The sequence below is a fragment of the Liolophura sinensis genome, chromosome 2, assembly GCF_032854445.1.
Source record: "Liolophura sinensis isolate JHLJ2023 chromosome 2, CUHK_Ljap_v2, whole genome shotgun sequence".
NCBI classification, from domain to species: domain Eukaryota; kingdom Metazoa; phylum Mollusca; class Polyplacophora; order Chitonida; family Chitonidae; genus Liolophura; species Liolophura sinensis.
Window position 1 is genome coordinate 1,638,652 of NC_088296.1, and position 13,416 is coordinate 1,652,067.

The window sequence follows — 13,416 nt, forward strand, 5'->3', positions numbered from 1 at the left end:
CTGCTAGTTCTCATCATTCACATGACCTGAACAGTATCCCTGCCTGCTAGCTCTAATCATTTACATGACCTGAACTGTATCCCTGACTGCTAGGTCTGATCATTCACATGACCTGAACGGTATCCCTGCCTGTTAGTTCTGATCATTCACATGACCTGAACTGTATCCCTGCCTGCTAGTTCTAATCATTTACATGACCTGAACTGTATCCCTGCCTGCTAGTTCTCATCATTCACATGACCTGAACAGTATCCCTGACTGCTAGTTCTTATCATTCACATGACCTGAACAGTATCCCTGACTGCTAGTTCTGATCATTTACATGACCTGAACTGTATCCCTGACTGCTAGTTCTCATCATTCACATGACCTAAACAATATCCCTGCCTGCTAGCTCTAATCATTTACATGACCTGAACTGTATCCCTGCCTGCTAGTTCTGATCATTCACATGACCCGAAGGATATCCCTGCCTGCTAGTTCTGATCATTCACATGACCTGAACTGTATCCCTGCCTGCTAGCTCTAATCATTTACATGACCTGAACTGTATCCCTGACTGCTAGTTCTCATCATTCACATGACCTGAACAGTATCCCTGCCTGCTAGCTCTAATCATTTACATGACCTGAACTGTATCCCTGACTGCTAGTTCTCATCATTCACATGACCTGAACAGTATCCCTGCCTGCTAGCTCTAATCATTTACATGACCTAAACAATATCCCTGACTGCTAGCTCTAATCATTTACATGACCTGAACGGTATCCCTGACTGCTAGTTCTGATCATTCACATGACCTGAAGGATATCCCTGACTGCTAGCTCTAATCATTTACATGACCTAAACAATATCCCTGACTGCTAGCTCTAATCATTCACATGACCTGAACAGTATCCCTGCCTGCTAGCTCTAATCATTTACATGACCTGAACGGTATCCCTGCCTGTTAGTTCTCATCATTCACATGACCTGAACGGTATCCCTGACTGCTAGTTCTCATCATTCACATGACCTGAACGATATCCCTGACTGCTAGTTCTGATCATTCACATGACCTGAACGGTATCCCTGCCTGCTAGTTCTGATCATTTACATGACCTGAACGGTATCCCTGCCTGCTAGTTCTGATCATTCACATGACCTGAACGGTATCCCTGACTGCTAGGTCTGATCATTTACATGACCTGAACTGTATCCCTGCCTGCTAGTTCTCATCATTCACATGACCTAAACAATATCCCTGCCTGCTAGCTCTAATCATTTACATGACCTGAACTGTATCCCTGACTGCTAGTTCTGATCATTCACATGACCTGAACAGTATCCCTGACTGCTAGTTCTGATCATTCACATGACCTGAACAGTATCCCTGACTGCTAGTTCTTATCATTCACATGACCTGAACAGTTTCCCTGCCTGCTAGTTCTGATCATGGCTGAAGTCAATTCATGATTTTAGGAATATCAACATAATTTTAGTGTCCCTCTTAGATTAAGATTGACTGTTTTGCGGGGCTATGGGTGACATATAAAGAAGGCACATGTCTAAAAACTTTACATTGTATGTAACATTATTTAACAGCGTTCATATTTTATGACATTGGAAGCAGTTCATGTCATGGTAAGCTAACACATGCAGCTCTAGGAAAGTATAGTGTTGTTGTTGTTGCTATTCTGGTGTTGTTGCTCTTGATCATTGGGAACATTTTTGAAATTTGTCACACTTAATGACCGTGCATTGGTCATCAGAACTGAAGTTGTCACACTTTAAGACTGTACATTTGTCATCAGAACTGAAGTCATCACTTTAAGACTGTACATTTGTCATCAGAACTGAAGTCGTCACTTTAAGACTGTACATTAGTCATCAGAGCTTAAGTTGTGTGCCCCAGAATAACCCCAGCACTTTGATGACATGATTTAACATGCTCAGCTGTTGATTTTTGTGAAATTGTTTTTTTTTTTGTTACTCTTTTGGTCATGGTTTTGGAAGTTCTTTGGTGTGTTTTGGAAAATCTAACCATAACTATTATGGACACAGTTTGGATGTTTTGGTAAATAGTTTGGCCATGCATTGACAAATACATATATGTATCTATATTTGCCTTCTTTTGGAAGCGGGGCCTCTGTGGCTCAGTTGGTTAGCGCGCTAGCGCAGCGTAATGACCCCGGAGTCTCTCACCAATGCGGTCGCTGTGAGTTCAAGTCCAGCTCATGCTGGCTTTCCCTCCGGCCGTATGTGGGAAGGTCTGTCAGCTACCTGTGGATGGTCGTGGGTTTCCCCCGGCTTCTGCCCAGTTTCCACCCACCATAATGCTGGCTGCCGTCGTATAAGTGAAATATTCTTCAGTACGGCGTAAAACACCAATAAAGAAGAAGAAGAAAGAAGTCTTTTGGAAGCTTTTATAACTCTTTTGGCTCTGTGTAATCGAATTTGTGACTGTATACTTGTAAATGCTGAGTGCAGATTGCATGGTATATCAGTCTTTTGAATTTGTGACTGTGTACTTGTAAATGCTGAGTGCAGATTGCATGGTATATCAGTCTTTTGAATTTGTGACTGTGTACTTGTAAATGCTGAGTGCAGATTGCATGGTATATCAGTCTTTTGAATTTGTGACTGTGTACTTGTAAATGCTGAGTGCAGATTGCATGGTATATCAGTCTTTTGGCAATTTTGTCATTGTGCTCAACATAAATAAGCTACCGCATATTGTCAAAAATAACTTGTGTTTTTGAGTGGCAATTTTCAAGCATCAAAGACTAGAAGACTGGCATGCATCCTACTTCAGCGTTTTTTGACCTGTGATTATAACTTTGTTGTGCTAACTAACATTTCTTATCATGCACCCTGTATTTTTTGTTTTGGTTTTTTTTCCCACTAACAGACCGAGGACACGTTGGAAACATCTGAGGTATTATTTTCATACAATTACTTTAATGTTATCACTTAAAAATAGCTTGGAGCGGGTCAAGTCCAACTGGTTTGGATGATTGCCATTTAGTTACTGGGACAGTGGAAATGAGAGCTCCACCAGTAAGTTACTGGGACAGTAGAACTGAGAGCTCCACCAGTAAGTTACTGGGACAGTGGAACTGAGAGCTCCACCAGTATGGTGGGTATGTCAGAACTTAATACACATGAAAATAGTCGTCAGTAACTTACCAAAAACCTGTGGTTAACCGGCGAACATTCTGGTTTCCTCAACAGCTAAAACTGACGACCACCGTGGGAATGAAAAGTTCTTGAGCATGGTAATAAGTTAGGTTGTTGGTCATGTCACAGCGGTTCAAATCACGCAGCAGTTTCAATTTTCTGTTTGTATTATCACTAGCCAACCCATTCGCCTTTTCAACCATTAAGTACTTTTTTCTGTGGAATTTATGCAAACAGTTATTTTGAAAATGACGCTAAAAATGATTTGTTTTTGTTATTAAAGATGCAAGCTTCATAAAACTGCAAATTATTTCTCTAGACCCCACACATGTAGTTCTCTCAGAATGTTTCAAAATACTGGTTACACGTGCAGATGAAAAGATTGAAGAATTCGTGTACGCAAAGCATTTATACAGATTTTTAGCCAATTGGTGATGGGACATGTACTCGTAACACCTTGCATATGAAAGAACAACATTTAATGCAATTTATGCACATTGTTAATTTCATTTTGGAGACAAAAATACATTGGTTGCATTGGCCAATTTCAGGGCTTCACAAAAGTCAGTTTTATCAGTCAAATAACACCAGAATAATGCCTTCGGAATATGTATGAATGAACACATTGCAAACGGGAAAAACAATTACTGTATTACTTTTGGTGTTAAAACTTACATTTTACTTATATTTCAAATAAAACTCAAAAAAACCTTCCTACAATCATGAAAATCAATAAAAGTTTCAGAACCATCATTTATGAAATATGTTCCTAATGTTGTTGAATTACTTAGCACTGTATACATGGCTAGAGGTTTCAGTATGAGGAGGTTTTTTATATAAATCATTGTTACTTGTAGCTAGTGAATGGCACAGTGAATGGTCAAAATGGGGTATGGCAGACTTTTGTCGGGTGGTGGTGGTGTTGGTTGTGGTGGTTATGTTGAGGGTGGTGGTTGTGGTGGTTGAGGTAGTGGTTGTGGTGGTGGTGGTTGAGGTAGTGGTGGTGGTGGTTGAGGTGGTGGTGGTGGTGGTTGAGGTAGTGGTGGTGGTGGTTGAGGTAGTGGTGGTGGTGGTGGTGGTTGAGGTAGTGGTGGTTGAGGTAGTGGTGGTTGAGGTAGTGGTGGTGGTTGAGGTAGTGGTGGTGGTGGTGGTGGTTGAGGTAGTGGTGGTGGTTGTGGTGGTTGAGGTAGTGGTTGTGGTGGTGGTGGTTGAGGTAGTGGTGGTTGAGGTAGTGGTGGTGGTGGTTGAGGTAGTGGTTGTGGTGGTTGAGGTAGTGGTGGTGGTGGTGGTGGTTGAGGTGGTGGTGGTGGTGGTGGTTGAGGTAGTGGTGGTGGTGGTGGTGGTTGAGGTAGTGGTGGTGGTGAGGATGAGGAGACATTTGAGGTGGAGATCTTGATAATATACAGAATAACTGTATAAAGATTTGAGGTGGAGGCTTTGAGGAGTATGTGTGTGACAGTTGTATAAAGATTTGAGGTGGAGGCTTTGAGGAGTATGTGTGTGACAGTTGTATGAAGATTTGAGGTGGAGGGTTTGAGGAGTATGTGTGTGACAGTTGTATAAAGATTTGAGGTGGAGAGTTCGAGGGGTATGTGTGTGACATTTGTATAAAGATTTGAGGTGGAGGCTTTGAGGAGTATGTGTGTGACATTTGTATAAAGATTTGAGATGGAGGCTTTGAGGAGTACCTGTGTGACAGTTGTATTAAGATTTGAGGTGGAGGCTTTGAGGAGTATGTGTGTGACATTTGTATAAAGATTTGAGATGGAGGCTTTGAGGAGTACCTGTGTGACAGTTGTATAAAGATTTGAGATGGAGGCTTTGAGGAGTACCTGTTTGACAGTTGTATAAAGATTTGAGGTGGAAAGTTTGAGGGGTATCTGTGTTATAGTTGTAAAAAGATTTGAGATGGTGGGTTTGAGGAGTATGTGTGTGACATTTGTATTAAGATTTGAGGTGAATTAACATTTGAAATAGTGGGTGTGGGGAGTATCTACAGTTGTATAAAGATTTGTGGTGGAGGTGTGGAGGAATGTATCCATGTGACAATTGTATAAAGATTTAAGGTGGAGGGTTTGAGGTGCGTATATGTGACACATAAATGTAAGCGTTGGCATCCAGACTATTATTGTACGGCTTTAATGTACTTCTGAATTGGCATTTTTTAGGTGGAATACAGTTATTCTGTTTTTCCAGACATAATACCACCTTAAATAATTCTATATATGTTATGAAATTCTTTGAAAATGGTGAATTTTCTTGTCATGTTAGACCAGTGTAATGGACCTCATTTAATAAATGTACTTCACCTTCTTTTGCAAGAATGTTATGAAATAAAATGTCCATGTGATAGTTGTATTTGGTGAATGACAGTAAAGCTTTTAAAAGTTGGGATAATTTTGTTGTTAGAGCTGTGGACATATGTGGTTGGATGTTGACATACCTGTGTGCTTTCTTTTACTTGCAAAAATATTGGCAAATAAGACTTCCACATGATATAAAATATATTCATTTGAGGTGAACAAAATATTTTCACATGGCTCTGGTTTATTTTCTGCAGATGCCTCCACAGGCAGACAGTGGGCGTGTCCACCTTCCCGCGGGTAAAGCTTTGCCCGTATTTGGACGTCGTCATAACGCCTTGGTGCGCAAAGCGTCCATCATCAAGGCCACTCAGGAGGGCGATGAGAAGAAGATCCTGTTCCAGGTGAGTCAGCAGACTTTGTCTTGATCTATAATAAACCACTAGAACACTCTTGGTGAAAGTTCAAACCCAGCCTTGGGTGGGAAATTAATAGATTTATTTTAATTTCTCCTTATGGTAATCAATAAATAAATATCAATAAATATCAATCTGTCCCTGCTTTTGCGTTGTGTTTCTTGGTTTCTTTAAGTGCTCTACCCTGGAAAACCATTGTCAGTGATAGTTAGAGGGTGTCAGGTTCTACTGTAATGCCATGCTGCCTTCAGTGTAACGTCATTATGATGAGGTTGGAGAAGAGTGCTTTAAATAAGCATTGTTAGTGTTAGATGAATTATACTGGGGCCTTCGTGACAATCTAAAGCGATCAACAACACTCATTTAGCTTCAGATCAAGATCACTTGCCTTCCAACAGTATGATGTGTATTTCTTTGAATCACACATGGGAAAGTTCATTAGTGACTTGCCAAAGGTCTGTGGTTTTTGCCAGGCCCTCTGGTTTCCTCCACCCATAATACTGGCGGCCATCGTGTAGGTGAAATATTCACCCCTCAAGTAAATTAGATAGATGGCCATGTCTCGGCCACTCTATTGAGTGAAAAACTGAAATGTGGCGTTAAACAACAATCTAATTAAGAAATAAATACTGAAGAGTTCTTGTTTTTTGTTCATCAGATCGATCAGTTTGGGGTGACTCGAGAGGTGACCATCAACCGGGCAGAGAAGAAGCTGTTTGAGATCAACAAGAAGACTGAGTACCCGGCAGGTGACAAGTGGGCAGTGCTGGTCAGTGTGGAGGCCTCGTACGGGCGCAAGACCATCTCCCTCAGGTCGTTAGTGCAGGTAAGGTGTACCTGTGTGTCAGCCTGTGTTCCATCCCTGTCTGCCTGTGTTCCCTCTGTGTCTGCCTGTGTTCCTTCTGTGACTGCCTCTGTTCCTTCTGTGTCTGTCTGTGTTCTGTCTGTCTGTGCTGTGGTGGTGTTTTTTTTCTCTCTCTCTCTCGGTGTTTACTCTACCTCTGTCATGTCTGCCTGTATCCAGCCTTTTGCAGTACATGTGTCTCTTTATCTCTCTGCTGGATCTCTTTTCATCTCTGTTGTGTCTGTTCACCAGTTTATATGTTGCCTTGTACTTGTGTGTTTACAATTTTGTCTCTTCTCTATCTCTGTCTACAAACTTATTTCTGTGCTGTACATGTGTATATCTGTGCTGAGTCTATTCAACTCTCACTGTCATCGTTTAGCTCTGCAATATCTCCCAATAACTCTGTCATACCTGATCACCTCTGTCGTTTCTCTGCCATATGTCTTTTCATTTTTTAGGGCCCTCCGTGGCTCAGTCGGTTAGCGTGCTAAGGCAGCGTAATGACCCAGGAGCCTCTCACCAATACGGTCGCTGTGAGTTCAAGTCCACCTCATGCTGGCTTCCTCTTCGGTCGTAAGTGGGAGGTCTGCCAGCAACCTGTGGATGGTCGTGGGTTTCCCCTGAGCTGTGCCCGGTTTCCACCCACCATAATGCTGGCCGCCGTCGTATAAGTGAAATATTCTTGAGTATTGCGTAAAACACCAATCAAATAAATAAATCTTTTCATTTTCTGTTGTATCTTATCATCTCTTTGCCATGTCTTTGTTCATCGTTCTGCTGTATCTCTTATCATTTCTGCCATATCTTTGTTCATCTTTCTGCCATATCTTTGTTCATCTCTGCCATCTCTTTGTTCATCTTTCTGTTGTATCTCTTATCTTCTCTCTGCCATGTCTTTGTTCATCTTTCTGTTGTATCTCTTATCTTCTCTCTGCCATATCTTTGTTCATCTTTGTGTTGTATCTTTTATCATCTCTCTGCCATATCTTTGTTCATCTTTCTGTTGTATCTCTTATCTTCTCTCTGCCATATCTTTGTTCATCTTTCTGTTGTATCTCTTATCTTCTCTCTGCCATATCTTTGTTCATCTTTCTGTTGTATCTTTTATCATCTCTGCCATATCTTTGTTCATTTTTCTGTTGTATCTCTTATCATCTCTCTGCCATATCTTTGTTCTTCTCTACCATATCCATGTACATCTCTGCAGTATGTTCTGTCTGCCATATATCTGTTCATCCCTCTGCCATGTTTCTGTTGATCTTTGTCATATGCTCATCTGTGTCATGCAGTAATTCATCTGCCATGTCCCTTGTGTCACAGGTGCATAACCACATGTCCCAGGCTGTGGAGGTGTTTTACAAGAAGGGGGAGAAGGACCTGGTGAGCGTGGGGCGGGCCGACCCTGGTAAAAGCCTGCCACTTCCTCTCCCAGCTCTCTACACCTATACTAGCGAGATCTACTTCAAGCCCGTCAGCGACAGGTCAGTACTGCCTCCCACAGGGAGCTGTGAGTTCAAACCTAGCCTTGAGCCGGGAATTTATAGGTTTTCCTCTGTCACTGTTGAAGCTTGAGTGACTGTTCATTCTTTCTAACATTCATCGAAGCCCATTTGTTTTCCACCAATATGGTGTGTACACCAGTTGTGGAAAAATCCATCAAAATCTTGCCAATGGTCGGTGGTTTACCCTGTGCACTCTGGCTGCCACCACTGATGTGACTGGCCCCTATTTTTAAGGGAAAATTTCTTGAGTATGGCATTAAGCAAGAATCAGAGAAATAAGATAAATTTACCTGATAGTACCGTAGAATTATCCCTGGGGGGTCCTCACCGATCCCAACTCTCCCAAACTGTCAGGCTCTGCACTTCCCATTGATTGTTCATCTCCACATCACGCTGGTGCCGTTTTATCTGCTGTTCAAGTCGTTATGTTTGTCAGGTACCTGACTGAAAGTTGGTGGTTAACTCCTGGGCACTCTGGTTTCCGCCTCAGACAAAAACCTGTCCAAAATGCCCAATTGTGCCAGTTTAAAGCACCAATAAATCTAGACGCAGATTTCTTAAAGTAGTTTGAAATATGAGACAAGCCAGCTGTACAATGAACGAACCATTTCTTCACTCTTCCCAAAGCCTGTGTAATCACCAAGGCCTTCAGTAACACAGCGTTGTTGTTGTTGTAGGTACGGCATTTGTACAAATGGGGTAAACTGGAGAACCGCCTCAGAGAGTGGATTATTCCCCCTTACCTGTGCAACGAAGGACGGTCATGCGTCGTTCTACATGAACGTAAGTCAGCGTTGTGAGCTAGGATAAAACGGATTCCAGAAATAACTGTGCAAAAATGAACAACATGCTCAAAACAGCACTGCCCAATCCTTGTGATGTATATATACATGTAATACTCTTGGGTATGGCTTGAAACTCCAGTGAAATAGGTACACAGATTTCGACCGGAACATCCTACAAGAGGATTGCTCAGTTAGTTAGCCAGGAGCCTCTCACCAGTGCGGTGGCTGTGAGTTCAAGTCCAGCTCAACCTGGCTACCTCTCAGGCTATATGTGGGAAGGTCTGCCAGCAAACTGTGGATGATCATGGGTTTCCCCCAGGGCTCTGCTCGGTTTCCTCGTGCCATAATGCTGGCGGCCGTCATGTAAATGAAATATTCAGTGGCCACCCATAGTTCTCAGATAATTAATCATCTGTAGCACTTTGCATATCAAAGACCATGGAAGTCTTTCACCTCATAGTACCCACCCATAGTACATGGACTGTCAAATGTATATCAGTGTATGTCAAATGTGATTTGCATATCAACAACCTGTTTGGCAAATTTGTACGTGAACTTCCACACAGTGTCTTTTACCAGCACAATGATTAGCAGCTCCATACCATACGCAGTCACTGCTCTGCAATCCTTTCACATAAGGTAAACATAGTTCTTATTTGTGACAGTACAATAATTTTGCCCTTTTGTATTGATTTAATTGATTATTGATCTTAGCAGTACTCTAATTGGACAAATTTACCTGTGTAACACAGTGTCAATCAATCTACTTTATTTTGGGTTAGAGGTTAAGTTTTGAATGTATCACATGACTTGAACATTGTGCAGTTTTATCAACTGTTCAGTCAAGCGAGTTGCCGGTATTCTCTGAAAGCCTTTTTCACAAGTGGAATTTTCCAGTACCCATAGTGCTTACAGATACACTCACAAGATACAGATCTCGTTTTGGCTATCCCCCGTCATTTTGTCAATCACTAGAACAGCAACTGATCTCGTTTAGGCTGTCCCCCGTCATTTTGTCAATCATTAGAACAGTGACAGATCTCGTTTTGGCTATCCCCCGTCATTTTGTCAATCATTAGAACAGTGACAGATCTCGTTTTGGCTATCCCCCGTCATTTTGTCAATCATTAGAACAGTGACAGATCTCGTTTTGGCTGTCCCCTCTCATTTTGTCAATCACTAGAACAGTGACAGATCTCGTTTTGGCTGTCCCCCATCATTTTGTTAATCATTAGAACAGCGACAGATCTCGTTTTGGCTGTCCCCTCTCATTTTGTCAATCATTAGAACAGTGACAGATCTCGTTTTGGCTGTCCCCCATCATTTTGTTAATCATTAGAACAGTGACAGATCTCGTTTTGGCTGTCCCCTCTCATTTTGTCAATCATTAGAACAGTGACAGATCTCGTTTTGGCTGTCCCCCATCATTTTGTTAATCATTAGAACAGCGACAGATCTCGTTTTGGCTGTCCCCCGTCATTTTGTCAATCACTAGAACAGCAACTGATCTCGTTTAGGCTGTCCCCCGTAATTTTGTCAATCACTAGAACAGCAACAGATCTCGTTTTGGCTGTCCCTTGTAATTTTGTCAATCACTAGAACAGCGACAGATCTCGTTTTGGCTGTCCCCCATCATTTTGTTAATCATTAGAACAGCGACAGATCTCGTTTTGGCTGTCCCCCATCATTTTGTTAATCATTAGAACAGTGACAGATCTCGTTTTGGCTGTCCCCCTGACATTTTGTCAATCTCTAGAACAGTGACAGATCTCATTTTGGCTGTCCCCCGTCATTTTGTCAATCACTAAAACAGTGACAGATCTCATTTTGGCTGTCCCCCGTCATTTTGTCAATCACTAGAACAGTGACAGATCTCGCTTTGGCTGTACCTCGTCATTTTGTCAATCACTAGAGCAGCGACAGATCTCGTTTTGGCTGTCCCGTCATTTTGCCAGTCACTAGGACAGTGACAGATCTCGTTTTGGCTGTCCCCCGTCATTTTGTCAATCACTAGAACAGTGACAGATCTCGTTTTGGCTGTCCCCCGTCATTTTGTCAATCACTAGAACAGCAACAGATCTCATTTTGGCTGTCCCCCTGACATTTTGTCAATCACTAGAACAGCATCAGATCTCGTTTTGGCTGTCCCCCGTCATTTTGTTAATCATTAGAACAGTGACAGATCTCGATTTGGCTGTCCCCACTCATTTTGTCAATCACTAGAACAGCGACAGTTAAGTTGTTTTTGTCTTGATTGTTTGTATTTTCCATTGCCCAGGTAAATCCAACCCCAGAGAAGGTTCTGTTTGAAGACTCTTCAGAGATGAATCGAGAGTGCCTGACCCTCAATCTCCACCCCACGGTCATCCTACACAACTTGTTGCCCTTCTCCTTGAGCTGTTTGCTGGAGGTAAGGTGTGGTAGCAGAGCTGGCCCAATCCAGGCTTTAAACATGGACCATGGTGTTCACAAGAAATGTCCAAAGGATTACAAGAAATTCCCACAGTCCAGCCCAAATTCCAACACTTAGTCATTGTGCTTACAAGAAATTCAGAATCTACCACTTTAGCCATTGGAGATTAAAAGAAATTTTCTGAAAAAAGAATGAAATCGAGAAGTTTGCGCAATAAACTTACAAGAAATTTCTAATAGCCTGAAAGTTAAGCCTAAAACTAAATGGGCACATCACAGAACTTGGATTGACCAATGAAATTTCAAGACAGCTTTATAAATATTCATGAGGTATAATAATTTTAAATATGACATGGGACTGAAGCTGTGTCATGCCAATCAGATAAATAAGTAAATGAATGTATTGATCAATTTGTAACTAGACATGTCCATACCGGTGACGTAGTATAGATGCAATGTGTTCATGCAAACGACTGATTTATTTATTTGATTCGGGTTTTATGCTGTGCTCAAGATTATTTCACTTATACAATGGAGGCCAGCATTACGGGGAGGAAACCGACCATCCGCAGGTTGCTGGCAGACCTTCCCACTTAGGGCAGGAGACCCCCAATTGACAGTTCAACAGTGATTTAGCTAGTACTGTACCTGAAATAAATCAAATTTGAGATTGAAAAAACTAAATCGGACTTACATTGTGTATAGTTAAAAAGCTCTAGAGCACAATCGAAGACATCCATCGATTGTGTAAATATATGAGCAAATAAGTTATCCTGCATGTATGATGACGTGAATATTCATGACTTTCAGACCAAAATTGATGGTGGGAGTCAGGTTTGTATCAATATTCAAGTGTAACAGTTTAATAAAATCCTACCTCAGCACTCCTGTACTATCTTTACAAGTTCTCAGCTTACCAACAACTCATCTTGCGGGTTTGACCTCGTCCTATTTAAGGGTTGTGATTTCCTCAATAATGGACTTCAGGACATGTAATTGTAGTACTGACTATTTTGCTAAGATTCAGTGAAAATTTTTTCTTACCTGGCAGAATATGCTTAATTTTGAATTTTGGCAAATTGTAAAAAAATTGGAATTGTCCTGAAAGAGAACAAATTTGAACATGTCTGATGCTCAACGTTTGCAAATTTCAAGGACAAGAGAAAACAAAAATGTGTTCCTAAATCTCAGTGGTATTTTTAAAATATGTTATTATAAGTCTTTTAACAAAAACCTTTAAATTCTGCCTTACTGAATATTGTGCAAAAAAAAAAAAAGCCCTGGTCAGCTGAATTTTCTTAACCTTTTCACACATGAGGAAATGTGAAAAATTAAGGGGAAGAAAGGTATAGAAGATGAATGTATTCTTGATATAATAAAATGGAACGATGCAGAGAGAACATTTTAATGTACCTGCGTACATGCCAAGAGCATTGGTGGAAAATTTGACATTGAAAGTGTCAGTGACTCTTGTAGTGTGAAGAGGTTATGAGTGGTTTATAATATCGGTTTTACATTGGGTTGTATGAGTGGTTTATAATATGGGTTTTACATTGGGTTGTATTTACTCCACCCTTACAAGGTATAATTGTATTCTATTCTTTCTGCTGCTTTGACAATTTCTATTTCAGTTTTACAAAACAAACTTTTTGTTTCTTCACTTCGATCAAGTTTTATTATTGTCTTTTTGCCATTATAGGCCTACAATGCTACCAGCAAGTCATTTGCAGTATGGACTTCATTTAACCATCATTTAACACAATGCTAAAATCATAAGCAAAATGTTCTACACCACTGCTTAAAAGCTGTATTAATTAAGTCAGGTGAATAAGTAAATATTTATGTTTAGTACAACAACTCATTGTCAGATAATATCAAGCAGTTTTAGTTCACCTGTTTATAAACCTGCAGATGTGAAAAAGTGAGAAATTAACAACGGCATAATCACCATTTGGATTTACATAACAAATTAACATATTGGGAAAACATTTA

At 41.0% G+C, this 13,416-nt stretch overlaps 1 protein-coding gene across 6 annotated transcripts in view; it reads left to right on the plus strand.

Moving 5' to 3' along the window:
* LOC135462817 (intermembrane lipid transfer protein VPS13C-like) overlaps positions 1 to 13,416 on the plus strand; it is a 100,872-nt gene that overhangs the window by 33,945 nt on the left and 53,511 nt on the right. For 4 of the 6 annotated variants that reach the window (XM_064740091.1, XM_064740096.1, XM_064740092.1 and 1 more), the window contains 8 exons: positions 2,891 to 2,917; positions 4,017 to 4,049; positions 5,720 to 5,866; positions 6,537 to 6,704; positions 8,046 to 8,206; positions 8,905 to 9,010; positions 11,291 to 11,422; positions 12,235 to 12,258. In XM_064740091.1, coding sequence (XP_064596161.1) covers positions 2,891 to 2,917; positions 4,017 to 4,049; positions 5,720 to 5,866; positions 6,537 to 6,704; positions 8,046 to 8,206; positions 8,905 to 9,010; positions 11,291 to 11,422; positions 12,235 to 12,258 — 798 coding nt within the window. The remainder of the gene's footprint in view (positions 1 to 2,890; positions 2,918 to 4,016; positions 4,050 to 5,719; positions 5,867 to 6,536; positions 6,705 to 8,045; positions 8,207 to 8,904; positions 9,011 to 11,290; positions 11,423 to 12,234; positions 12,259 to 13,416) is intronic. The other 2 variants (XM_064740093.1, XM_064740095.1) reach the window with 2 other exon arrangements.